The sequence below is a fragment of the Cervus canadensis genome, chromosome 2 (assembly GCF_019320065.1).
Source record: "Cervus canadensis isolate Bull #8, Minnesota chromosome 2, ASM1932006v1, whole genome shotgun sequence".
Classification (NCBI taxonomy): domain Eukaryota; kingdom Metazoa; phylum Chordata; class Mammalia; order Artiodactyla; family Cervidae; genus Cervus; species Cervus canadensis.
In genome coordinates, this window is record NC_057387.1 from 19,385,935 (window position 1) to 19,412,871 (window position 26,937).

The 26,937-nt window shown below is 53.4% G+C and overlaps 2 protein-coding genes across 7 annotated transcripts in view; one reads left to right on the forward strand and one right to left on the reverse strand.

Annotated features, from left to right (window-relative positions):
* SNX27 (sorting nexin 27) overlaps nucleotides 1-6,143 on the forward strand; it is a 77,591-nt gene extending 71,448 nt beyond the window's left edge. The window contains exons 10-12 of the mRNA XM_043458366.1: nucleotides 191-319; nucleotides 697-756; nucleotides 2,247-6,143. Coding sequence (XP_043314301.1) covers nucleotides 191-319; nucleotides 697-756; nucleotides 2,247-2,294 — 237 coding nt within the window. The 3' untranslated portion in view covers nucleotides 2,295-6,143. The remainder of the gene's footprint in view (nucleotides 1-190; nucleotides 320-696; nucleotides 757-2,246) is intronic.
* Nucleotides 6,144-11,262: 5,119 nt separating this feature from the next.
* On the reverse strand, nucleotides 11,263-26,472 carry CELF3 (CUGBP Elav-like family member 3). 6 transcript variants are annotated; one of them, XM_043458420.1, is made up of 14 exons: nucleotides 26,406-26,455; nucleotides 25,550-25,655; nucleotides 24,258-24,340; nucleotides 18,921-18,969; nucleotides 18,456-18,584; nucleotides 18,163-18,242; nucleotides 16,919-17,062; nucleotides 16,662-16,803; nucleotides 16,180-16,329; nucleotides 15,701-15,766; nucleotides 15,284-15,412; nucleotides 14,918-15,061; nucleotides 13,849-13,986; nucleotides 11,263-12,274 (listed from the first exon to the last, which is right to left on the reverse strand). In XM_043458420.1, exons 4-13 carry the CDS (start codon nucleotides 18,967-18,969, stop codon nucleotides 13,859-13,861), a joined length of 1,161 nt encoding a protein of 386 aa, XP_043314355.1. In that variant the 5' UTR covers nucleotides 24,258-24,340; nucleotides 25,550-25,655; nucleotides 26,406-26,455; the 3' UTR covers nucleotides 11,263-12,274; nucleotides 13,849-13,858. The 6 variants fall into 6 exon arrangements, with proteins under 6 accessions (XP_043314355.1, XP_043314329.1, XP_043314326.1 ...); XM_043458394.1 differs by having other exon boundaries at nucleotides 18,456-18,581; nucleotides 25,550-26,472; XM_043458391.1 differs by having other exon boundaries at nucleotides 15,284-15,409; nucleotides 25,550-26,472.
* Nucleotides 26,473-26,937: the final 465 nt, after the last annotated feature.

Genomic DNA, 26,937 nt, shown 5'->3' on the forward strand with positions numbered 1-26,937 from the left:
CTGGGATGCATAGGCTCTGGGTGCACACTGCTCCTCACCTTCGCTGGCTGTTTACATGGACTTTTATTCTTCTGTCAGTCTTTTCCATGAAATGCTGTAGACATCTCTACATTTCTTTTCCGCTGCCTGGTTCAGAACCATCTTACCTAAGCTCCCCAGGATTCTCAAACTTATGCTCTCGATTGTTCAGAACCAGGTAATAGCATTTGAATGGGATGAGATGCAGCGATGGGATACAGATGAAGAAGGAATGGCCTTCTGTTTTGAATATGCACGAGGAGAGAAGAAGCCTCGATGGGTTAAAATCTTCACACCATATGTGAGTGATGGTTGGGGAAGCATGCTTGGGGAAAGTAGATTGGGCTTAAAGTTCTCCTAAAGCTAAATGTGTAAATGGAGCTGTAGGGATAAACAGTCTTTGAGATCTGAACCTGTTTGAATTCTAGATCCCTAGGTTCTTCTGTCTTTCCTTTAAGCCCAAGTAGGATTAACAGTTTCACTTTCCTCTTCACTCACAATTACCACTAGAAGGAGCCAGAGAATAGTAGATGAGCCAGGCCTGGGTTTTATGGAGTCTCTTAAGGGTTTTCTCAGGCTGAGCAAGTTTGGAAGGTGACTCTGGGCAGGAGTTCAGAGGCATGGTTTTGTGATGCCTGGTCTGGAGACGGCAGTGAACGTTGCTTTGTCTTTTTCCAGTTTAATTACATGCATGAATGCTTCGAGAGGGTGTTCTGCGAGCTCAAGTGGAGAAAAGAGGTAATTCTAAACAATCTTGAATTGACCTTTTCATCTTTGTTTGTTTAAAATGTACACTCCTGTATCCAAATACCTGGGACCCTCACCTCCATCTTTCTAGGAATATTAGTTACAGACCAGTTATCCCACATGAGCCAAGATGCTCTTCTAGGAGTATTAGTTAGAGACCGGTCATCCCACGTGAACCAGGACACTCTTCTAGGAGTATTAGTTAGAGATCAGTCATTCCACGTGAGCCAGGACGCTCTTCTAGGAGTATTAGTTAGAGACTGGTCATCCCACGTGAGCCAGGATACTCTTCTAGGAGTATTAGTTAGAGACCGGTCATCCCACGTGAACCAGGACGCTCTTCTAGGAGTATTAGTTAGAGACCGGTCATCCCACGTGAGCCAGGACGCTCTTATAGGAGTATTAGTTAGAGACTAGTCATCCCACATGAGTAAGGACGCTCTTCTAGGAGTATTAGTTACAGACTAGTCATCCCACGTGAACCAGGATGCTCTCCTAGGAGTATTAGAGATGGGTCATCCCACGTGAGCCAGGACGCTCTTCTAGGAGTATTAGTTAGAGACCGGTCATCCCATGTGAGCCAGGATGCTCTTCTAGGAGTATTAGTTAGAGACCGGTCATCCCACATGAGTAAGGACGCTCTTCTAGGAGTATTAGTTAGAGACTAGTCATCCCATATGAGCCAGGATTCTCTTCTAGGAATATTAGTTAGAGACCAGTTATCCCACGTGAGCCAGGATACTCTTCCAGAGAGGTCATTAGCCTTGGATGCTAAACCAGACTGTGCAAAAAAGCCCTGTTTCCCTTGTCAAGAGGGTGGCTGTTGGCCACAGGCTGTTCATCTCCTGTGACTTCATGGACCCTCCTCTACCTATATTTTTATCAGTCGCCCTCCATGTTGTTCCTGATCCAGAAGGGCAGTTGTACTTAGCTTTAGTCCTTCTGACTAGATGAGACGTTAAAGAGTGTGTAGGATAACCAAGAGTGTGTGTGTGTATGGTTTTTGCTGCTGCTTTCCTGCTGTCTGTATGTGCTAGTGATGGAACAGAATTTAAAAGATTCTGAATAATTAAATGCTTACTCTTCAAGAAGATGTTTTTGAGGTTCAGAAAGTAAAGTAAGGAATATGAGCATTCATATTCTTGGTTTTGTAGGAAGAACACATGGCCCTGGGGATCAGATCTGGATTCTCTCCTAGCCATTTTTCTTTCTGTGATTCTGTTCAAATCGGCCTCCCTGGATTTTAGTTTTCTCATCTTTTCTTATCTGTGAGGCTGAAAGACTGAGCCGGATGAGTAATATCCTGGGTCCCTTCCAGCTCTAAAAGGCTGTGATTCTTGATGGAAAGTTGTGTCCAGTGAAGAGGCCCATCATGTCGAGTCATCCAGTCGTACATTTTCTGTGTGAGGGGTTGTCTCTGGATGGGAGGAGATGAAGACACCTGAGGCTTCCCAGTAACTCTTGTTTTTTTTTCCTTTCAGAACATTTTCCAGATGGCGAGGTCACAGCAGAGGGATGTGGCCACCTAGCCTCTCGTTACCCTGTTCCCTTCTCTTCACCCTCATCCTCTTACCCTTTTCGTCTCCCATGTCAGACAGAGTAACCATTAACACAGAAGAAGAGAAAAAGGAAAAAAGTCATTATACTCAAAAGCCCTAAACTAAATGTCATTAATAATTCCTCTGAGTTTTGTATCTCTGTAATTGAGCTGGTAGAGAACAATAGATGGGTCAGCACCAGGAGTCAGCTGAGTTAAGACAGGAAAAGAAAGAAATAAGCCCAACCAATTCGCCAAAGGGATCTTTGTCCTTTCCTCTGGGCCTCATACCAACAGACTCTCCTTGTACTATATTTTTAGAACTGGAACTATGAACTCCATCCATTTGCACTGTTCAGACATATATATGTATGTATGTAAAAATTATATATACGCAAATTAGCTGCACGTATATACATATATATATTTCTTTTTAAATTTCATATTGATGGCAGTACCTTTTTTAGCTTGTGTTTTTACACACCTTTCACTAGAACTCATGACTTCTCTCTTGCTCTCTTTATTTTGAAACAAACTTTAAAAAGGAAAAAAAAAAATTTTACAGGGAAAATACCTCTCCTCATGAAGGACTCGAAAAGTTTACAACCTGCTTGGGTTTTCCCCCCTTTTTTGTATTGAATGAAGATTTTGGATCATGGGTTGCCATTGAGTCTGAGGAGCAAGGCGCATAATTTCTTTATCTTCCAAAGGCTGCTGGGGAGGAGAAAGAAGTGTGTTTCTCAAGGGCAGTGGGGCTGCAGATCTGCAGGGAGAGTCTGAAGACTTGGTGTGGTCTCTTGATCCCAAGACAGCATTCCTGGTCCATTTCTCTCTCTTCCACTCACGGCTTTTAGCCACATTCCACCTCTTCCCGCTTCCCAAGGGCCCCCTTACGCTTTCCCTCAGCAGGCCTAGAATGAAGGGTGGGGGGCTCAGGAGGTTGATGCCACAGACCCCTGAAACGCTTGGTGGTCATGACTGCCCATTTCTCTGCTGTTCGTAAAGCAGGGATTGTCCTCGGGACCAGAGTCAAAGCTGATACCTTTAGGCACAAAGATTGGACTTAGGTAGGGGAGGAAAGAAGAAAGGCAGTATGTACGTAAGCTTCTTCCTACTGTGTTCCCGACCAGTAACACCGTAACTATTAGGTTCTCTGTGACTTCCTTAAACAACCGTGTTGGGGAAGGACCTGACCATATCCCCCAAGGCCTTGGGGACACTTGGAATGGTCAGTGATCTGAGCCAAGCAAAACCATAACCCATCTAAGCCAGCTGAGGACCCAGGAAGGGACAGTAGGAATATGGTTGATTTGGGTTGGATCTCAACTTTTAATTAAAAGGATACTGAAGGAAAATATTTTTGCCCCGTAAAAGAGCGCTTCATCTGACCTTGCAGTTAGACCTTTTGAGACCTAAGAACTGCATCCCTGGGTCTGGGGCCAGGGCTGACTGGGGGTTGAGAATGTCGCTCTCTCAAAGGCTGCCCTCCTGATGTGAGAGCAGCAGGAGCGACATTCTCAACCCCCAGGCTCCAAAGAGCTCTTAGTCAGGCTCTGATGCATCTGAAACACATCTTTGAGCCTCTTTTACTTTTTTCCTTCTCTACCTTCTGAACAAAAGCCTTCACAGAGTGGCATCTTTTGCTTTGTCTAACTGGGAGGCAACCATAGTTGGTTGTAGTCACTGAGCAGTGTTGGGGTGGTTTGAAGTTTCTTTTTCTGTAACTTGTTTCTGCAGATGGTCCTGAGGCACTTTACTATCTCTCTCACTCTGTTACCCTGGCAGGCACTTGCCCCGGGGGGTGTGGTATCATGTAGGACATCCTGTCTTTCCTCGCCTTCTCCAAACCAGGCGGGATCACAGAGAACAACCTGTAAGGAAGCTGTGTTTAAAGTCGCAGAGAGTGAGCCCTGCTTTGGAGGCTTTGGGACAGAATTAACTTCTTCTGGCATAAATGAATTTAATAATGAGCCAGAGGACCATGGGAAGAAGGTATGTTGATTGCCCACTCCAAGGAGCTGAAGAGGTTTTTGGCCCCAGCTCTGTTCACACTTTAAAAATAGTAGTTTTGCTCCTATTCTGTCAGAGTGGGAGAGGAATGAACAAATCCTGGAGTCCATGGGAAGCCCAAAGGCTGCCCTCCAGATGTGAGAGCAGCGGGGGTGCTCTTAGCGTGTGTAGACGCTGCTCCCTCCCTCCTGCCCTGACCTGGCACTCACGTGGCACTTGGAGATTGGGTGGGGCCTATTGGATGGTTAGCCTGTTGGGAGAATATGTTGAGGGCCAGCCCCTACTTGAGGCTGTTCCATTAACAAAGCCCCAGCTTGGGGAGACGGGGAAGGAGGGAAGGCCCAGAGGAAGGCTTTCTCTCCACTCACAGCAGGTGTCCTGCGATGGAGGCAGAGGTCGCTGGGGCTGTGCAGCTCCTAGGGTCAAGCTCTTCTTTGCATGAAGCAGTGTTCGTGTGATACCCTTTCCCTCTTACTCTGCACTTCCTTTCTCGAATCCCCGCTATCTTTCTCAGTCCTGGGTTCTGCTCAAGGAGGCTTCTCCTCAGTCTTTTTTTTGCAGTTTGTCTTCGGGAAATGGAGAGGTCCCCCTGCTCCCTGCTCTGCCCACAGCAAAGCCAGCAGGCTCGCCCCGGTCTCTCCTTTCACCCCCACAGAGAGTTCCTGTCCTCTTTGATCAAAGCTCAGAGTTTCTATGGGTCAGGAGAAAATGCAGGCCCTGAGAAACCGATCTCTGCAGAAAGTTTCCCTTGGCCCATGCTTTGGGTTTTCTGCTCTTTATGGTTTAATTTTACTCTCCATTCGTCTCCCCTCCCCTTGCTCTAGGTCTGAGCTCAGCACAAGTGCGTGCTCAGGGCAGCGCCCGGGCCTGGACAGCTCTCGGGGGGGAATTGGGTAAATGTGCAGCATCCCCACACCTGGCCCATCTGGTTTCATCCTTTGCCCAGGCCAGTAGCTTTGGGTCACTCCTTCTTGTACCTCCAAATCCAGTGCTTGGAGCAGCAGTATAGGGCTCTGATGGGAGGTGACACCTCTGTCTCTCATTTCAGAATTTGCCAACTCGGGGACCTGGCTCTGGAAGGCAGTTTTCTTAAAGGGGATGGCATCCTGGGTGACCCAAAGTCTCCAAACCTAGAGGGACAACTGTGCCCTCCCTTCTCTCCTTGGTGTTCTCTGGATTGATTGAGCAGTAGAAACCATTTGGTCTGTTGGGCCCCAGCATACCCGCTAGGTTCCTTCCAGATCCACTGTGTCACATTAGCTTCCCTTTGGGAGGGTGATGTTGTTGAATACTCAGAGAGGAGAGGTGGTGGGTGTGCATCTTCAGTCCCCCACCTTCCGGTTTCGCCTCCTGCCTTCCTCTTCCCCTAAACCTGAGCACATCATACCAAGCCTCACTCATTTACACAGTGGCGTCAGCTCACTCCTCAACAGTAATCTAGGATGTGTGGGAAGCTTAGGGTTCTGGGGAGGAACAGAATTGAAGAGGGGAGTGATGTGGGTGGAGGCACTGGCCAACTGCTAAACTTGGACACCAGTTTTATATCACGCCCCCTTTGTAAGCCAGTGAGCTGGGCTTCAGTTTTCCCCAAACCATGCACACTTTTAATTTATTTGAGAGAAACTCTAATTGTATTTTCACTGCAGTATCTTGTATTTTTTATTTGTGATTTAGGAAATGTGAAGAGAAAATACACAGACACATAATGGCTAACAGTGTTTCTTTCATTCCTTGTTCTAGAGCTAACCACTCTAAAATTGTTTGGTAATGTCACTTAGTGTAATTAATTGTAACATATTCTTTTAAATAAATTGATTTATTGATGAAACTATTCTTTGGTTTCCTTGACTACAAATCCTTTGGGTTGTGTGGGAAGAGGTGAAGAAGAATGTTTGAGATTTGAGTTTGAATGATCCATCTGAAGATGGGGAGAACATGTAACTGGCTCTCCTGCACAACTAGTGAGGCAGTTGTTTGAGAGCAGGAGTTGGGGAGAGGTGGAAAAAAGAGAAGGAGAAAGAAGAAGCTGGGAGGCCCCTGGTCCACAGTTGTGTTTCCAGAAAGTTCCTTCTCCAGCTCTTAGGATTGGTTGTGCCAGTTCACTCAAGCTCCACATTAAGACTCACAGGACGTCTCTCCCTCAGCCTGATGCAGATAGAGTCTGGCAGAGCCCTTGGGACAGGTTTTAGCACTGTCCCCATGGCCCAGAAATATGTATTTTCTTTTTCGCTTTTCAAGTAACAGGAAACTTCCCTCTGGAATCTGAAGTGAAAGGTACATATCACCTCTAATGAGTGCCAGCTCAGTACTGTGTACTCTGAATGATCGGAGTCCCTCCTCTGCACACATGTGGTCTTGCATGATTTTTGCTCTTGCAGAAGAATCTCAGGTGCTATGGACTGAGTACCTATACTTTAGAATCCCTGTTCTACTCTGTGTGTGTGTTTCTGGGCTGAATCTGTTCTGAAAAGCTCAGCGTTTTTGTCTGGTTGGATTTTTAAAATTATTTTTATAGACCCTCCTGTTTTATTTTTATAATCCCGAGCCACATGCTTTTGCTCCTTGATTAGAGACCATGAGAGCAAGGAGTAGTTTGACATTTTGTTTGGCAGTTTGGGGAGAGACATTGCTTGGGTCTCTCACTCAGCCGTCAGTACTAAATAATTGAAATCCGGTAAATATTAGTCCCTGATCCTGGGAAAGATTGAGGGCAGAAGGAGAAGAGGGTGTCAGAGGATGAGGTGGCTGGCTGGCATCACCAGTGCAATGGACATGAACTTAGGCAAACTTCCGAAAATGGTGAGGGACAGGGAGGCCTGGCGTGCTGCAGTCCGTGGGACTGCAAAGAGTCGGACACGACTGAGCAACTGAACAACAAATACTACTGTGTTAATTGGGGGAACAGTTTTTTTTAATGAGGAAAGAATCCGCAGAGAAGTAGAAAGTGGAACTCCAGAGTTAGAATACAGAAGGTAAAGTCAAACATTTACTGATTATCGACGTTGTGCAGGGCATTGTGTTAGATACTGCAATAGATACAAAAGCAAAGTAAGAAACTCTACTAACTTTCAGGCTCTTGGACGAATGACCGTGATCCCCAGCTGTGAAAGGGTTAAGTGGCAAAAGGACTAGAAAAGATGGGAGAAAGATCTTTGGATGAAAGCAGTTAAAGAAATCTTGATGAAGAAAATAGTGTTTAAAGTGAACTGTTTAGAAGGAGCAGGATTTCAACAAGAAGGCATTTGGTGAACTTCATTGAGCTGTTATGTGCCAACACTAGTAATTGGGAATGAAAATACATGGGTTGGAAGTTATCAAATACTTGTCTAGACAACAACAAACAGTTCTATTTGATTAGAACTTAAGGTGTGTATAGGAATAAAACAGAAGATAAACTTCTGAAGAGCCGTGAATGCCAGATAAAATCTCTACATTTTTAAAAAAAGAATTTCCCCAGTGATCCACTGGTTAGGACTCCACGCTCTCATTGCTGAGGACCCAGGTTCAGTCCCTCATTGGAGAACTAAGACCTCAAAAACTGCACAGCATGGCCAAAAAATAAAGTTTCCTCTTTTATCAGCTGCAGTTGAGAAACTTTGATGTTGCAGAAAACATACAGAGGGATCAGTTAGTAGGAGACTGTCTTGATTAGTAAGTGGATGCAGTAATAACTTGAAATGAGGGAAATGAATATGAAAAAATTATGGAAGTAAAATCATTTATGATTCAGCATTAAGCATTGAGTTTACTTGAGAGAGTAGTAAAAGATTCTCAAGGTTTCGTGGCTCAGTGACAAATGGATATATTTAAGATGTGAAACTTTGGGAAAGAAAATATTTTAGCTTTGGACCTGGTACAATTTAGGCGTGTGTGAGAAATCTAGATACAGGTGTCCAGCAGTTATTTCTTATTTGCTGAGCTCCTCCTCATGTTCTGGGCACTGACTAGGGTGGTGGGGACTTGGCAGATGAGCAAGGCAGAGTAGATTTCTGTGAGTGAATTTGTAGAAGATGGATGGCTTCTCTGGAGAACAGGAGGGGAGGTGTGGAGATGGGTGGGGAGGAAACCAGATCTCCGGCGGGTGAGGAGAACCTGGGCAGTGTTGATGGCGGTGAGATGGAGAAACGGACGTGAGTGAGCGAGCGCCAGTAGGGCTTTGCAGTTGGGTTGGATCTGAGACATGAGAGAAACGGTGTGATTGCAGTCTGGGCCTGGGCCAGTTCACAGTGATCCTCTTTACTGGTGAGGAGGACTGAGGGAGGAGAGGCACCACCGAAAAGGAGGTCAGGAGAAACAGCAGGTTAGAAACAGGTATCCGGTAGTCATCTTTGAGTAAAGAGAAGATGCAACCCCATTTATGAGGAGCAAGAGGAAGCCGACTACTCGGGAAGGTAGACTGAAAGAGGAGCCAGAGAGGGGAGAATCTAAGAGGTGGGAGCTTGAGCCAGGGCTGCTCAAGTTCTCAAATTTGGAAAAGGGAATGAGGTTTGCTTGGCCAAGAGTGGGAATTGCTTCAGTCACAAACTCAAGCAGCCAAGGCTGCGAAAGCCTTTGAAATTTTAGCAGGAGAAGGAAAAGACAATGCAGACCCTGAAAATCAGAGAGGGACTCAAGCTACTGAAGAGTCCAACCCTGAAGAAGCGAGACACCTTGTATTACATTCATATATTTTAAAGATCTGATAATACAGACGGGATGGGGATGCACTGAAGGAATGATGGGACTTTTCCCTTACCACATTCTCATCGCCACAGCCCCCTCCTAACTGAGGATATTTTCCTAAATGTCTTTTTATCTCTAAAACTAGAAGGCTTCCCCCAATCCCTATTAACCTGTCAGCTCCACTCTTCTGCCTTAAGTTATTTTCTTTCTCTCTTCTCTTCATGCTGCCATAAACATTTGAACAGTAACTTGATTATTTTAGAAGAAACTAATGCTGTTTCCTCTTGTTTGGCTTGAAGGTAAGTGATCCTGTTGTTGTCATTTCCTATTTATTCTGCATTTTATTACTGAGGCCTCTTCTGCTCAGAAGAGAGGTTAGTGAACTTCATTAGCTAACAGAACTACCTCTCCTTTGTACCTTTCCTGCTGTTTGAAGCAGTATGATGTCTGAAAAATCTGTGTTCATACAAATTAGGAGCCCCCTTTTCTGTCTCAGGTGGCTGCCTTCGTTTTGCCATCAAAGGGCCTGGAGAATCTTTGCCCAGATGTTGTTCTGATTCCTCAGAAGAACCCTGTGTCGTCTTCATCCCCATCATTCAACCTGACTTGCCTGATGCTTCTCTGGAGAAAAAACTGGCTGCAGCCTTGAGGGAGGCAGGACAGCAGCAAGCAGTGACAAGCAATGAATGTTGTCTTCCCTGTTTGTGTGAAGGGAAAGATGCCAGGAAGGGGAAGCCTTCCTAGTCCCCCCAATCCCCACATCTCAGGAGATCCCAGCTGTCAGTAAATCACTCTGGAGGTGACTTTTGGTTTAAACCCAACCTTCTATCTTTCTGTCCTGACCCAGAAATTGTTGCAAAGCCACAGTGAGCAGCTCAGGGGAAAATTCACAGTGTTAATTCCAACTCTGGTAACCTTCCTCCTTGTGCACACCTCATCCCATCTCTGATCACACACACAGACACACACACACACAGACACACACACCCATGTCTCTGTTTGAGATTTCATATGCTGCAGACTTGGCTCAGAATCCTGAGTAAGTCCCATCCCTGATCTCTTACCAAGCCAAGAGATATGTTTTTTTCTTGAAACAATGTCCACAGATAGTCCCTCCAGCGCCACACATGTTACTTCTCTTTCTGTCTCTTCTTAGTTTGGGGCAGTTGAAGAAAAGGCAGAAGTATGGGGCGTAAGTGGGGGGTGAGTTGTGGGGATTCACTCATCCTTGTCCTCTCATAGAACAGCTCTGGCCTGAGGCCAGATCTAGACTGGAAAGTGAGCAAGTTTATAGGTAGAATGTCATGAGGATGAGGTTGCAGGTAGCCGCCTAGAAGCAAATGGCCCATATGTTGTGAAGTTAAAGACAACACCTGTGTGAACCCCAGCAGGAAAGCAGTTTACCGAGTGGAATCTAGAAAACTGAGAGACCAAGGGCTAATGTATCCACTTTCTGCTTGATAGGAGTCACTGCTCCGGCCTGCTAGGTACTTCTTGGGATCTTTGCCTCAGGTCACAGACAGGTATTTGAAGCTGTGAGACAAGTGCATCATGGGCTTTGGGGCCTGGGTTCCATTCCTGCACCATCCCTTCATCACTCTGTGATGCTGGGTAAGTGAGCTCACCTCCACACCCTCCATTTCCCTGTCTGTAAAATTATATCCTGCCTCATTTCAGCAACTCAATGGACATGAGTTTGAGCTGAGCAAACTCCAAGAGATAGTGAAGGACAGGAAAGCCTGGCGTGCTGCAGTCGATGGGGGTAGCAAAGAGTTGGACACAACTGAGCAACTGAGGAACAACAACATACGGTTGTTGAAATGAGGAAATGCACATTAAGGGCCTGGAAGAGAACCAGAGCAAGTAGGTACAGAGCAATTGCTTTATAAATGGCGGTGGTACACTCTGCTCCCAGCATCCCCGCTGGCTGGGTGCTGGGCCAGCTCCCCCATGTGAACGAGGGGCAAGTGGAGGTCTGAAGTGTGAGGCCGCGTGTCCTCAGCCTTCAGATGGACAGGGCTGGCTATGGGGAAGAGGCCCGCTGACCTGCTTTCTCCCTTCTGTGCCTGCTCTGTAGAGCACTCCAGAATTAAGCCCAAAAGAAGGGCAGAGGAATAAGATCATGAAGCCATGATCAAGGCCTAGATTGTGCTCAAAGGACTTCCTATGAGGAAGTCTGGGCCTTCCTCTTGTAGTTTTCTCTCCCCAACCTCACTTTCCTTACCTCCTTCTCTCCCCATCCCCCGTGGGCACCACATCCCCTACCGCCATCCTTCCAGGACACTTACTTGAAGTTTTTAAACTTTTTTCTTTATTTAGACAGAAAAGACCAACTCTTTAAAAGTAAAATGCAATAAATAAATAAGTTAAGCATAGAGAAGTGTCTGAAACTGACTCCCCACTCTCCCCTTACCACTCCCACCCCCACCCCATTTCTTTTCCCTAAAACCTCTTTCTAAAGAAAATGATCAGGTAATAAACCCTTTTAGCCCACCCCGCACCCCTCCTCCCAAATACCCAGTTACCCCTCAAAGCAAAGGGAGAAATCAAGAGAGAGAAAAAATCCAAGGGAAATATTGTCTAAACTCCCAGAAAGAGAGATGGCAGCGTCCGGGCTGGGCCGGGCTGGATAACGCACGGGTGGTAGTGGTATTTACACGGAGGGGACCAGCAGAGACTGTAAACATTTTTAGGGGTTTGGGGGAGGTCTTTTCCTCATGAAAGGAGGAGGGTCTCTGTGGCTGACTGGCGAAGAGGCAGCCCTCAGGGCTCCCCCACACCCTCCTTAGAGGGGGCCCTCAGGGGAGGCAGTGTTTTAGGGCTGGGAGCCCAGGGTTAAGGGTTGTCCTACCTCGAGCTGAGGGTGGCAGGGAGTGTGAGAACCAGCTTCTGAGAAACCCCTAACGTGGGGAAGAGGCTGGGGTGAGGTGGGTGGGGAGCGTGTCGGCGGCCCCTGCTGCCCTCCCGGGCCACACAGGTAGATGAGGCCCACGGGTGGGGGAGGCAGGTGCGAAAGCTGGGCACAGGAGGCCCGTCACAGGAGCCTCAGCAGAAGGCAGATACCCCAGAGCCTTCGAGCCTGGTCCATGCTCCCTCACAAAAGGCCAAAAGGGCACCTGGCAGGAAAAGGCCCTTTGGGGGAGGCGGGGTGATGGGAGTGGGCCGGTGTCCTGTGCCCCCAGGGCCACGAAGCAGCGTTTGCCCCAGAGCCCAGACAAGGCCCAGGGCGGATGTGCAGAGAGGGCCGGGGCCAGCCGTGGGGAGAGGGGTGAGGCGCCCCTTCCTCTGGTGTCTCCAGACCTGTGAAGGAAGGAAGCACAGGTGAGGCTGGGGCAAGATGGCAGCGGGTGCAGCTCACAGGCCCTGGGGTCAGACGGAGCTGGGGGCGCTGAGGAAGGCAGGTCATCAGGAAGGCCTCGGGCCCAACTGAACCGTCTGGCCCCCCAGCCATTCGACAAGGGGCCAGGGTGGAGGAGAGGAGACGGGAGGGGTGGGGCGGATGATTCCGGAAACCAAAGGATGTTAGGAAGGAAATACTCAAACAGCCCGTGAGAAGAAAGACTGGAGGGTGTGGAGACAGGGGCTGGAGGAGGAGAGGCAAAGACACGAGGTGACACACAGGCAGGCAGCGGGGACTCGGAGGAAGGAGGGTGAGGTACGGGGACAGACACCTGGAAAAGACCAAGGGGGCGTCCGAAAAGGGCGGCAGAGCAGGCCGGGGTGGAACCGGGGCTGGAGTCTCGTGGGGTGAGACCCGCCCCAGCCCCTAGGGGGTGCTCTCATTCCTTTTTGAAAAGGAACAAAGAAAGCCAGAGAGAAATGCACGGAACACAGACCACAGTCACCAACCACTGTTGACCAAGCACGTCCCGCGAGCTGCCCCCGGCCCTGACCCTGGGCTGGGGGGCGCTTCCCTCCGCGGCCCCCTCCCCAAATAACAAACAATCGGCTCCAAAGACAACACGCTCGTTCCATGCAACTTACAGGGGCCCGGAGCAGGGGTCCGGGGATGGGGGCTTCGGCCGACAATGGACACGGGCCCTGGGCTGGGGGGCCCCCAGGGTGGGGGGGAGTTAAGCAGCCAGGATTGGGGGGAAAGGGGGAAAAACAGAAAATGTGGGTATTGTTCTTGGGTTGTGTTTTTTCAGGGGTTTGGTCCAAAAGAGATTAAACAACACAAAAGTAATCAAAGCTCACAGCTCTGTGGCCATGAGGTTGGGGTGGTGGCGGGCAATGGGAAGGAGGGGGCCTGTTATGTAAAATTCACAGGCAGTCCAGCATTCCAGCCACCTCACCTGAACCAAAGGTGCTCCCCAGAGGCTTGACACTCAGACTCCCCCGAATCTGTTCTGTCACTCTCCCCTGTCCCATGGGTCTACAGCTACCACTTGGAGTCCAGGGCACCAGGACCTGATGTCCCCACTTCTCAGGACAACAGATATTCTAGGAGCCAGTGATTCTAGGACCCTCCAGTACCCTAAACCAGTCCCCCTAGTCCCCAAAACCTACTCCCCTAATTCTACTCCATCCCAAAGGAAAACCAGAAAGAGAGACACATAGACACATGGACACTGACCAGACAAACGAGACCAGATACTGGGGAAGTTCTAGGGAGTGGACACGGATAGATACAGACTTGGCTTTCTCTGGGGTCACAGTGTGTGTGTGTGTGTGTGTGTGCGTGTGTGTGTGTGTGTGAAAGAGAAAGTGAAAGAGAGAGACCTGGGTGATTGAAAACAGCTGAGGAAGCTGCTCCAGGTCCCTGAGTGCCCAGAGTCAGGGGTGGGCATCCCTGAGGGGGATGGGAAAAGGGGTGGGGGCCCTGGCTGCAGTGTGAGGGGCTAGAGAGCTGACAGGACGGGAGCGGGACCCACCTGGGTGCCCTCAGTAGGGCCGATTGGCATCCTTAGGCCGCTTTAACTGGACTTTGAGGCGCTTCATGCCAATCTGGAAACCGTTCATGGCCTGGATGGCAGCCTGGGCGCTGGCCGGATTGTCGAAACTCACAAAGCCTAAGGTGAGAGGGTCATAAGGCCTGGCCCAGCCCGCCTCACTCCCCTGAGCTGAGGCCAAGGCCTACTCTTTGCTTTCCTGTAATCATGCTACTTTTTTCATGTCTCCCAAATGCCCAGAAACTGCCCGGCACACCGGAGGCTTTCAGTAAGTAGTTGTTGAGTGGATGAGTCCAGTCTACCTTCTTGCATACCCCAGGACCTTCCTTTCTGCATTCTTTGAAGGGAAGCCCCCTCCTTGGCCTGGATAGCTCAGAACCTGCCTTTTTGAAACTTCCATTCCAGACCCTAAATGACATCTGAAGCCCAGAGGACAAGTACGTCCCCTTTCTCCCCTGAAGCAGCCTTTCAAAGAACGAAGACCACTAAACGCTGCTCCCTAAGCCTTCCTTTTGAAAACTGAACTACCCCAGCTCCTAAGCCTCTTCCAGTCCTCTCTGAGCATGGATTTGACCAGCTCTTAAAGGAGGAAAGATGTGGTTTCTGGAAGAAGGGATGGGCCTGGGCAGCAGCTGCTATGGGATATCAGGAGTGGAAAAAATGGTTCTTTCAGACTCCTGGATGATCTGGATTTCAAATACTGGGCCCATTGCAACCACATGTGCATGTGTGCATGCTAAGTCGCTCAGTCGTGTCCAAGTCTGTGCGACCCTATGGACAGTAGCCTGGCAGGTTCCTCTGTTCATGGGATTTTTCAGTCAAGAATACTGGAGTGGGTTGCTATGCCCTCCTCCAGGGGAATTGTCCCATCCAGGGATCGAACCCATGTCTTTCATAGTCTCTTGCATTGGCAGGCACATTCTTTACTACTAGTGCCATCTGGGAAGCCCCATTGCAACCCTAAGTGCCTTCAAATGCATCAGACCTTGTCCTTATCTGGAGTCTGGCCAAAATGTGCCCTATTTTCTCTTTTGGATCATTGTGTTCTTACCAAAACACTTGCTCTGATTGGTGGCTCTGTCAACAAAGACTTTGGCTGAGATGACGTGGCCAAAGGGGACAAACATCTGGAGGATCTCTGAGTCCGTGAACTCCTGGGGCAGGTGGTAGATGAAGATGTTGCAGCCGTCAGGGCCTGGGTGGCAGCAGAGACAGAAGGAGGCGCTCAGTGATGGGGAGACAGGCTGCAAGGGGCCGGGGAAGGCAGCCCCCAACATGTAGGCCAGGGTGCCAGACACCGCATCTGTCTCCTACCCACTCGCGTCCCCACGCATGGGGCCAGAGCTGGCCTCGAGCCCACAAGGGCACCCCACCCCTGAAAGCTCTTAGCTGGGAGCCCCCGCAGGCCACACCACACCTTCCCGTTGCTGCTGCTGCTGCTGCTGCTGCTGCTGCTGCTGGGGGGGCGGCGGGGGCTGCTGGGCCACCAGAGCAGGAGGCTGCGGGAACGCGGGTGCCACCAGGCTGTAGGCTGCTGGGTAAGCTGCTGGGGGGCGGGGGTTGGGGAGAACAGACAGAGTTGATGGGGTCCCTGAGATGCCCCTGCCCCTGGCCCTCCTAACCAGCCCTGTCCCTCTGCCCATAGCCTGGCTGATGGAGCTGACAGGGGTGAGAGGGGTCAGAGGAGGGCTGCCTCAGACCATGCCCATAAAGGTGTGTCCTCGCAGGTCTGGCCTGAGGTCAGCCTGAGGGGGTGACTGGCAGAAAGCAGGAAGCCCAGGCCTCTTTTCCTCTCACCAACCCTTCCACCCTGGCTGAGGCCGGGGCTCCTCACCTGTATAGTGCTGCATCCCTGCGTAGGCCTGCTGCAGGGGGTCCACGGGGGCCGCGGGGCTCTGGGCTGCGGAGAGCAGCACCGACCATGAGAGTGGGGCTCAGAGGCAGCGGGGCGCCCCACCTGTGCTTCTGGGAGCCGGGGCCAGGCAGGTGGGGAGGAGAACCTCATGGGAGGGCACGGGGGTGAACTGACAGGGTGGACATGCACCGAGTCGCGGGCAGAGGGGAGAGCCTGGCATCAGCAAGACTTGAGTCATGGCTGGCTGTGCCACCCTGGACAAGTTGCCTTGCCCCTCTATGCCTCCGCTTCCCTGGCCGAGACGGGGAAGGAACATCCCTGCCCCGGGTGACAGAGCGGGAGGAAGTGCCTGTCACCTCGGAGTCGGGAGAGGAAAGGGGGGTCCTGACTGCCCACAGTCAGTGGTGGGGGGGATGGCTGCTGGGGAGCGCAGTGGGCAGGCGGGCAGAGAACCCCACCTGGGTAGGGGTGAACCCCGTTGGGATATAGAGCGTCAGGGGCCGGCTGCCCGGTGGGCTGGGTGGGCACTGGGCTGTAGCCGTTGACGCCCAGGGCAGCAGGGATGGCAGAGACGGGTGTGGCAGCGATGGCAGGAGGCGTGCTGGTTCCTGGGGAGGAGAAAACAGCAGAGACAGGGCAGAGAAGCAGATACACACACACAGAGGCAGAAAAACGGTCAGCAAGCCTGGAGGCGGAGGGGAGGAAGCAGGCTACTGTCTGACCCCTGACCCCTCCCAGACCCCACGCTTCCCCGAGCGATGCCCGGAGCCCCCCTCCCCACCTCCACCATGCGGAAGCGCCTGTGACCTGCCTCCTGCACGCCAGCCCAGCCCAGCCCTGCCTGGGCCTTACCTGAGAAGGGGGTGATGGGGGTCCCTGTGGCCCCCTGCCCACCTGCCCCCGTCACCCCCAGCCCTGCCGTGCCCTGCCTGGACCTTACCTGAGGAAGGGGTGATGGGGGTGGCAATGAGGCCGTTGGCATTGATGGCGGCCATGTGCTGCATCTGCACGGCAGCCATGGTGGCCATGGGGCTGAGGTAGGCACTATGAGCCGCTACCAGGGCCGCCTGCTGCTGCATCAGCTGGGAACAGAGGAAGAGAGGCGAGTGGGGCCCCTGCACCCTGGCCCGGCTCCCCTCTCCACCCTGGGCCTTGGCACTGGGGGGTGGGGGCAGGACCCCGGAGGGAGATGCTCACAGCCTGGGTGTAGGCGCTGTAGGCGCCGAACTGGAGAGCGATGGGGCTGAACATGCCCAGCTGGGTGGCCACCTGCTGCATTCGGCGGAGACCGCGCTCCTTCTCCGTGTCGGCAAACTTCACCACCAGGCTGGATGAGGCACCCTGAGCACCCGCCCCACACGTGGTGAGAGGGATGGAGTCAGCGTCTCTCCTCCCCAGAGCCTTTAGGACCTGGCCTCAGTTCCACCATTCTTGGCTTAGCCTCGTTGGGAGGGCAGCCGTCAGAGCGCAGACGTCAAACGGGGAGGCTTTCACCCTGCCCTCCCCCCACGACAGGTTGTGCAAGAGACTAGGAAAAATCGAGGAATACGAAGCCATGTGCTGGAAAGGGGAAGATGCTCCCAGAATGCAAAGGGCACTCCTGGCCTCTGCATGCAGATCCTGAGCCGGAAATCATCCCCAGGGTGGATCAGCTATAGCAAATGTTTAATCTCAAGCTCATCTTGCCTTGTAGCTACCCCCAGTGTCCTTGTAGCTGCTCCCCAGTCCTCACGGTGTGCTCAGGGGACACAGCTCGACATTGAATACCAGCCTACGCTATTAGTAAATAAAAACTAGCTTGGAACATTTGCAAGGATCCTTGTAGAATCCTGGGCTCTGGAACACATTTCTCTATCTGATGCTGTGTCCTCTAGCCCAGGTGCCTGCTAAGTGCCTGCTTGCCCAGCCTCTGCTGGAGAACCTGATGGAGTTTGGGGAAACCGAACTCCAAACTTCCTCAGGAGCTAGTTAGTTCCTTTTGAGGGGTTTGCTCTGCTGGGGAGCCCTCTGTGAGAGCAGTCAGCTAGCTAATCCACTGCTAATGTGAGGGGAGGGGGTGGGGCAGCGGGATGAAGGTGCAGAGGGCACATGGGGCCGCTAAGCAAGTGTCCTGATGCCCAGCCAGTGAGGGAGGGGGATGTTGGGGGAGGGAGGAGGGAGAAGAGGTGAAAAGTGAAGAGGGCTGAGGGCTGGAGGAGGCTGGAGAGGAGGGCAAGGGCTTTTGGACCGAAGATGGGGGCTGGGCATGGGGACAAGGGGCATGGAGATGGTCTTTCCAAGGGGAAGCTGTCCCTAAGAGATTTGATTCTTCTGCTAGAAAATTCTTTTTAAAGATATTCAAAGATCCTATCCAGAATGGACTGCCCCCTCTGAGCCAGGGTCTGGTGTGGGCCCAGTGAGGCTGCAAGAGGCCTGAGGGCTAGGGCAGTGGTGGGACTTACCGGCAGGGTCCGGCTGCTGTGAAGGGTGTTGATGGCTGCCTGGGCCTCCGCATGGGTCTGGAACTTCACGAAGGCGCAGCCTGAAGAGTCCAAGAGGGAGGAGAAAGGGGTGAGTGCCCACCCTGGAGGGTGCCCCCATAGTCCCCATCGCCCATGGAACTAGTGGGGCAGGGGTGTTGGTGGGCTACCTTTGCTGGTGCTGTCTGGGCCCCGAGCACCCCATCGCCCATGGAACCAGTGGGGCGGGGGCAGGACGGCGGAGGGCCCGGTGGGGGAGGGGGTCGGCGGGCTACCTTTGCTGGTGCCGTCTGGGCCCCGGAGCACAGTGCACTCGTCTATGGTCCCGAAAGGCTCGAACATCTTCCGGACGTCCTCATCTGTCTGCTGCTTCCCTAGCATCCCCACAAAGAGCTTCCGGTCTTCTGGCGGGGAGGGCATAGGAGGAGGGGCAGACTCAGGGCCTTGGGGGCACTTTCCCTGCCCTGCTCCAGCCTGGGACAGGCAGAGACCCCTTCCCTTCTCCCCTTCACCTGCGCTCTTCCCTGGGACTCCCCTCACCCTGGGACCAACAGCTCTAGAGTATGAAAAGGGGATGGTTGGGGGATAGGCTACAGTTACATAGAGAGGACACCCCGGTTCTGAAGGACTGACTTACACTGCCCTGTGGGTCTCAGTTTTGCCATCTCAGCAGTGGGCTGGATCACATCCCCTCTGGCCACCCTGACTCATGCCCACGTTTCCAAAGGTACAGAACCTACCTCCTCGGCTCTCGCTGTCGGCTGGCTTGACCTGGATTGGCCTGTTCATCTAAAGGAAAGAAGAGAAAGGAACTGCTGGGGACCACTTCTGACTGCCCCAGGCGCCCGCCCCAGGCCAGGACCTGCAGAGAGGCTAGAGGGAGTAAGCCCCAGGCCCAGCCCTCTAAACTGTTGGTGGGAAGGAAGGGACGGGGTTCAATCTTGTTTGGGATCAGGACCCGAGGGGACTAGAGGTCGAGGAAGGAGAGGATGTGGAAGGAGGATGCTCGTGGGGCAGGACTCCAAGCTCAGGTTGGGCCCCAGATGATTTGGCCAAGGAGAGGTGCTGCTCTCCTTAGGGGGAGAGTCGGGCTGCCCACAGGACCTGGGTCCTGAGATAGAGCCCAACCAAGGGCTATTCAGCAAGGCTGCCTCAGTTCTACAAAGTAGGAGTAGAGGCCACCCTATCAAGCAAGCCCCAAGGAAGACTCTAGACTGAAGGAGACCCCACAGATGCTCCGACTTCCGTCTGACCCCTGGAGGTGTGTCTGCCTCTTTTTCTGGCCCCCTACACCCCTTGACCCCAGGGGGAAGGCACTCGGGCAGCACAAAGGGAGCAGATGCCCAGTCTCCGTGGCAACGGGAGAATGCGCGCCATGGCAACCGCCCACTCAGCCTGATTTATCCATCCCCGTCGCCCTGGCGACCGTGGTGACGTCATCACTTCTGCTGCTCCACACACCCGGAGACAGTGGGGAGGGGGGGTGGGAACAGGGTATGTTGGGGATGGAGGATTTGGTGGGGGCTGAAAGGTGGGGGAGGGGCCCAGGAGAGCTTCCTGATTCTGGAGGGAGGCGCTGAGTAGGTTCTACAGGAGCCATACTGTCCAAGCTCCTATCTTCCTCTTCCAGATCAAATCCTTGGTGTCTCACTGTCAAGACAGCTCTAAGGGAGGAATTGCTGTCCTGTGCTCCTTTGAGATTCTCCGGGTACCCAGAAGTCCTCCTGAACTCTACCCTCTCCCTATTCCTGCAGCATCTCCCTTTGTTCAGCTTCCAGTGGAGATGCAGACAGTTCCCTTCTCTGTGTTCCTGTCTGGTGAGAGGACTTGGGAATGACTCCTGCAGGTTGATTTCCTTCACCAGGGTGGGGAGCATCTTAGGAACTGGAGAGGTAGGAGAGGACTCAGTATTTCAGGTCTGAATATATTTTGCTGTTGAGGACTTTGACTGTTGGGGCTACACCTGGTCACCCCACTCACCTGCTGGTGGAACAGCCCTTGTTCTAGTGGTCAAAGAAATAAACAGAAGTAACCATTCATCCACATTCCAAGGGTGGGACCAAAGTTACACTCAGGAAAGGCACTAGATAGACTTTGAGGACTGGCCCTGCCACTCACTAGCTAGGTGACCTTGGACATTTCTCTCCTCTAGGCCTCAGCTTCCTCATCTGTGAAATGGGCTGGATCTGGTGGTCTAGAGTCAGGTTCCCCTCAGCCCTAGTATTCTAACCTTGAGACTTCATGTGTCAGCGCATCACCCAGAGAAGTGCAGGAATGATAGTTGTCCCTGCCCACTTCTCACATGCACCTTGTTCCCAGGTGGCAGATCATGCCAGTCTGTCCAGCTGGACTCTGCAGGTGAGGTATTCTCAGCTCCAGATCCAATCTAGGCCTCACCTCAACCAATGCTTCCTCCCTGTTCACCCCTCCCCCTAGTCTCTGGATCTGAGAGCAGCTGGCGGGGGTGGGTGGTAACAGACACACAAATCCTCTGGCCAATCTGCCCCAGTTTTATCCTTCAGCAATCTGGGATTATCCCATCGGAGGCTCAATCTCCTCAAGGGCGTGTGTGTGTGTATGTGTGTGTCTGTGTGTGTGCATGCAGCCAGGGGTAGTAGTCAGCCACTCAGGCCTCTTGTTCTTTCACTCTCCTCCTCTCCTGTTCTCTGGTCTAAGCGACCAGGAAGTCCCCTTATGGGCATCTCAGCAGCAACCTCTCAACCCCCACTACCGGAGCAGTAGGACCTGAGTCACAGCACTGGAGTCACAGCTTTGGGGAATTCTTAGGCTTGGCGCTAACCCCTTCCCAACAGGCCCCTGGGGATTTGTTGTTCTGGTTGGGGATGGGGAACCTGGGATCCAGAGAGAGAGAATGGTGTTCCTGCCCTGCAAGGCTCCCAGGCACAAAAATAGCATATCAATAAATATCCACAGCTGATGTAGATTCGCACAAAAACACGCAAGTGCACAGACCACAGCACAGACCACACTGACGGCAGGCTCTCCCCACTCCCCCACAGACAGCCTTCTCCCTTGGTGGCCCCCAGAGCCCCATTCCCAGCCTCTCCTTCTTGGCCTGGCACTTCCTGTGGGAAGCTCTGCCTTTGTTAGCTCAGCTCGGGCACACCTGCCCCCTCCCCTGAGTCCAGCTGAGCCCTGTTTACCTGGCAACCAGGTGCTGGGTGCCTCTCTTCCCTAGCTACTACCCGCCAGGTGATAAGCCCTCCCCAGGGCCTCCCAGAGAAGAAGGGGTTATTTATACTCCAACCAAGTATCTATAAGACCCCCACCAACATGGTCACTTGTAAGTAAGTCCTTCTCACCAAGAGCAAAGACCCCGCTTCCAAGAAGAGTTCCCCATGCCCACAAATCTAAGTCTTCTGAAGGCAGAGGCCTGGTGCCCTACCACTCAGATCACACACAGGGCCTTTCCGTAGAGCCATAATCCTCCTGCCCAACGGCAAGGTGAAGGGGGGACTCATGTCCCCGCCATGGGATTTTGGCCCAAGTAAAGCAGGAAAGGCAGGCCTTCATGCCACCAGCTCCAGGAGGCCACAGGGAGAATGCTCACAGAGAGAATTCAGGGTCCTGTGACAGAGCCTCTCCTGGGAACTCTTAGGAAGGAGAGAAGGAAATGGGGTTCCATGGCCATAGGCCCAGCTCCCATTCTTTGTCTCTGCAACATTAAGCATCACCCAAATATGGTGGCACCTTCCAGATTCTGGGGTGACAAAGATGGGGAAAGGAGTGAGAGTGAACGCCCCCATTGAAGAAAAAACCTGCAGCAGGAGGCATGGAGATTAGACAGTAGGGGGAACTTCCCAACACAATTGTGCCAGAGCTGGAGACTGAACACACATATACACTCATACACATACACACACACACACTTGCACACTCATCTGAAGGAAAACACTGCTGCCAGAAAGGCAAGTGGCTGAGAAAAGACCAGGGGGGACACAGGATCAGGCCAAGCTTGACTCCCCTAGGCTGCCCTGGTCTGCTCCCCTAAAACCCCAACACGGGCCCCTCTACATGGGCCCTCCTTGGAGGACAGAATCCCTCATTTCCTACTAAAAGCTCTGTCTGGGGTGTCTGGATTCTGTCACCTGGCGCAGGGGCCAGAGTGAGAACTCAGCATCACCTGGGAGCTTGGGGCAGGGCTGGACAATTATTAACTGGGGTGCCCTCACTCACCTCTGAGCCCAGGCCTTACTTCCTCAGGAAGAGGAGGCAGCACCTTTCCATACCCAGGATGGAGCCATGCCCGAGCCACACAGGTGCCTGGAGGGGGACAGGGCCAGGGAGGAAGCCCCCTGCTGGCCCCGGGGCTCCTGCCCATCCCTGCCACCTCTCTCACCCATGACCCCACAGCCCTGCTTTCTACCTCCTCCCTTGTTCCTCCCCACTCCTCTTTTCACAGGAACGCTGAGATGGGAGACAACAGAAAAAGACAGAGAAACAGCAATGGAAGTGAAAACTGTTGATCTGTGTGGGGCCTCCACAGAAGAAAGAGAAAAAAGAGGGTCGTGAAATCATGTGATGGAAACCAGGCTTCCTGGAGATGCTTGTGCCCAAAGACAGACAGACAGACAGACACACACACGAGCACATACACACACACATTAGCACACACATGCATGAACACACACACAAGCACACACAGACATATACACACACATGAGCACACACAGATACACATAAATGAGCACACACACACATGAGCACACACACGGACACACACGCACATGAGCACACACACAGACACACAGATACACACGAGCACACACAGATACACACAAGTGAGCGTGCACACACACACGTGATTCTTAGAACCCGAGCCTGCTCACACATGCTCAGATCCTTCACTTCATGGGCTGTGGCCGGGATAAGGTAGTGGGTACAGGCGGGGACCTGGCAGTGGATCTGCTTCCCTAGAGGTACTGAGGGTCGAGGGCCACAGAGGGTCACTGAGCTACGGAGGGTGTGAAGTTGAGAGTGATGGAGACAGTTCTGTTTTCCTGGATTCCCCTCACCCTCTTTCCATCTGTTTTGTCTATTTCCCTCCCTGGAAGAGCTGGAAAAACAGGCTACATCTCTATTTCCCACACAAGGGAAGGAGAAGGGGATGTGACAGGTGTGTCTCCAGCACTCAGACTGTTCAGCAAATATTGGCTGGAGGGAAGGATGGAGTTAGCTCTCAAGAGGTACTTTCCAGGGGAGGCCACAGAAGCCAAGATATGGAAAGGAAATGGCACATCCTTTCCCCCCAGGATGCATAACTAGGGGGGCAGTCTGAGAGTCTTTATTCTTGTCCTCACCCTCCCCCCACCCAGGCCTGGGACAAGCTGCAAGGATGGCTGAGAGGAAGACAAAGAGCTCTGACCTTGCAGGAGGGAGGCCACATTAGAGGCCACCCTGCCTCCCTAGGCACGCTCGGTGGGGTCAGGCCAGGTCCTCCATGCTGACGGCTGCCTGCCCTTGCCTGTTGCCCCTTGCCCCCCTCCTCAGGGCTTACTCCCAGCCCAGGCCCACCAGGCCCTGATCCACCCCGATGCCCTGTGGCACTGTTCCTGTATTTTCTCCTGGGAGACACGAGGTGAGCTTGTTCGACCTCAGAAGTCAGCTCAGAGATGCCCATCCAGTGGGTACCAGCTGCTCATCTCAGGGTGCAAGCACCCTTCCCCCATCTCACAGTCAGATTTCCTCCCCGGAGCCAGAAAGAGTGCCTGAGCGCCTCCTGCCCCCCTCTGCCCTGCACTTGCTGCCCACAGTCTTCTCCCCACACCACCCAGCCAGCCAAGTCCTCCCTCTCCATGTGGCCCCAGGGGTGAGTGGGTGGGTGGGGAAGGGGCCGCCTCTGCTGCTGGCAAAGGTTATATTTACTCCACTCATGGCTGTTTTCCTTCTATCTCGGTGAGAAGACATGCATGCATCTTCAGCAAAGAGGAGGGGAGCTACCAGGAGGAAGTGACCTCCTAGTGACCAGAGGAGGTGGAAGATATGTTCAGGGTCTTGGGACGGTGGTGCCCCTTCTACGGCCCTTCTCAGCCCTCTGGCCCTGGAGTGGGACTCACCCCTGGAAGCGTCTTCTGTTCGTGCAGGGCGCTCTGGGCCTTCAGGGCTGAATCGCGGGCACAGTATGTCAGGAAGGCACATCCTGAGGAGGGGCAGGGGCAGAGAGGCCGGGTGGGGGTGAGTCCCCATCTCCCCTCCCTAAAAGGCTCCCCTCCCCCTTGAGCCTGAGGACTGGGGAGCTGGTCCCTTCTTGCTACCTTCTGACTGCTGGGGCGGGGAGGTGCCTGAGAGGGGGTGCACGTTCTCCCCAGGAGTCTCTGGGCTGAGGAGCACGGGGCAGAGACCCCGAGACCGGGAGTCTTCCACGGTGGGGTGATGGAAGAGAGAGAAGCCTGGGCTGTCGGAAGCTGGGGCTTTGTGTGGGGGGAGGAGAAGGGGCATGTGATCTCCACACAAGTACGTGTCTGTGGTTTCCTCTCTTCCTTTGCTGGTCTTCTTTCCCCTTCCTCCTTCGCCTCCACCTCCCTCCATCTTGGTCATCACCCCTCCCCTCTCCCATTTTCCCTGTTTCTTCCTTTCTTTCCACCTCCGAGGGTGGAGAGCAGACTAGAGAAGGAAGGGAAGAGCGGGGCACAGGAGTCCCTGGGCTGGTGGAGGGGGAGGCAGTGTGGCCCCTTTGAGCCCCACCGCCAGGGGCTCTCCAAAGCCTGACCCCGGACCTGACTGACCATGGGCCTGACCCTGCTTAGCTGCACAGCCCTGAGGCCTCTCCTCACCCCCAGCTCCCGTAACTTCCCAGTCACTGCACTTCCCACAGCTTCACCAGCCCGTCATTCTACAGTCACTCCAGGCCCCTCTAGTTCTGGAGCTGCCCTGCCCAGTCCATGAATATCCATCCATCCACTCTCTCCAGGTTGAGCATGTGACCCCGGGTCCATACCCCTGTCCCAGTAGTATCTGAGGCTACTAAGACTCTCATCTTGTGCGCGACACCTCCCTCCCACACACACCCCTGCCCACCTTCTGTCTCTCAAACCAGCTCTCTCGTTCCTCCATCCTTCCTTGCGTACACATCCACATCATCTGCCTCAACTCGGGGAGCCACACCTCTGCAGCCCCTTGACAACTCTTCCCCTTCCATGAGGCTCTCCTGAGTCCTCCACCTGGAGTCCCCTGGTCACCCGAGCTGAGTTCTCTTCTAGCTCTTCCATCCACACTCCTCATCCCAGGAACTCTTTTCCTTCCAGATCGGCCTTTTCCAGCCACTCCAGCCCTCCAGCCTGGCCTGTCCCCTCCTCCCAGCCCCCCAGCCCACTCCCTGAAGCCTCTCCAGCCTGGCCTGACCCCTCACCCTTGTGCAGCCCGGTGTACTTGTCCTTGATGACAGTCAGCTCGAAGATCCGACCGAACTGTTCGAAGATGGGTTTCAGGTCCTTTTCCTCCAGGTGCCTCGGGATCTGCCCCACAAACAGCTTGATGGCATCCGGTTCCTTCATCGGGGCGGCCCAGGAGAAGGGGCCGAGGGGAGCAGGGAGAGCCCGAAGGCCAGGGGGAGCTGCCCAGCAAGGAGGCAAGTGGCCGGGGCTGGGGCCCAGCCGGGGCTGGCTTTCCCTGTGGCCCCAACCACAGTGCTAGCAGAGGGGCAGCTCTTCACACAAAGGAGGCCCAGGGAGTTGAAGGCTAGGGGTCAGGGGTCTAGGCAGACACTGTCATGCCACCAGGGGGCATAGCCCAAACAAATGATCTCCCTCCCGGAGAGCTGGCAGAGATCCCAGGATGGGGGGCAGTGTGGCCAAGACCTGGAGGGTCGGGGTGGTAGCAGAGGCACTGGGAACCGGGGGCTGAGATGTGGAGGTGGAGGGCAGGGGGGGCCTGAGGAGGGTGACGGGAAAGGGGGCTGAGGGCTGAGGGTCCTGGTATGGTGGCCAGCGGCGCTGGGAGGGGGGCACGCCTGATGTGGGGCAGGTGGAGTTCTCCTTGGCTTTCCTGGAGGACACCTCCCCTGTGGCTGGTCCTTCTGCTGGGTCCGAAGATCCCTGACGCCAGATGCTTGGTCTCTGATGGCGGCAGGGCTCCGGGGGTCCCTTTGGCCCTGCCGCCCCCCTTCAGGTCCTCCCCTCAGCCCCCCTCCCACCCCCACCCCTGTCCCCGGGCCTGGGCTGCTGCTGGCTGCTCCCGCCGCTGGGGCTGCCTGCTCTCCCGGTCACCTGGGTCCCGGAGCTCTGCTCTCCGGCCGCGCTCTCCTCAACAAAAACCTCCCCCCTCCACACCCCCCTCCCCACTCCCACCTCCTTTCCCCTGACATCAGTGATGTCAGTCTCAGGGGTGGAATACAAATTCTCTACCCTGGAGAGGGACGCACAATCCAGACAAGAGCCACGCCCTCTTTCTATCTCCTTCCTCCCTGACTCCTTTCCCACCCCCAGAAGAGCAGCTGGTCCTGTTGATAATAACCCTTCCCCCGTCTTACTCCCCAATCACGAGTTGGGCAAGGCACTAAGATGGAGAATTTATAGAGGAGCCCTAAGGTGGGGTCCATTGTTCCGGGGGCTGGAGCTGTCCCCGGTGCTGGAAGAGAAGACCCAGGAGAGGGGAGCAAGGGGGAGGAAGAGAAGGGAGCCGGCGTCTGGGGAGACTGAGAGTGGGGAGCCAAGGAAAGAAATCGGGGGAAAGAAGAGGGCATAGAGACAGTTGGGCAGGTTAGGGGTGGGTGAAGAGAAGGGTGTAGCTGGGGAGGGA

Bases quoted from the DNA above. Each gene is read 5' to 3' on its own strand.
- CELF3 (XM_043458389.1), bottom strand. From the start codon at position 25,694: ATGAAGGAACCGGATGCCATCAAGCTGTTTGTGGGGCAGATCCCGAGG. The intron at 17,063-18,162 runs GTAAGTCCCACC...GCGGGTGCTCAG, and splicing joins ACAGCAGCCGGACCCTGCCG to GGTGCCTCATCCAGCCTGGT. The intron at 15,062-15,283 runs GTGTGGTGTGGC...GCTGCCACCCAG, and splicing joins GCAGCAGCAGCAACGGGAAG to GCCCTGACGGCTGCAACATC.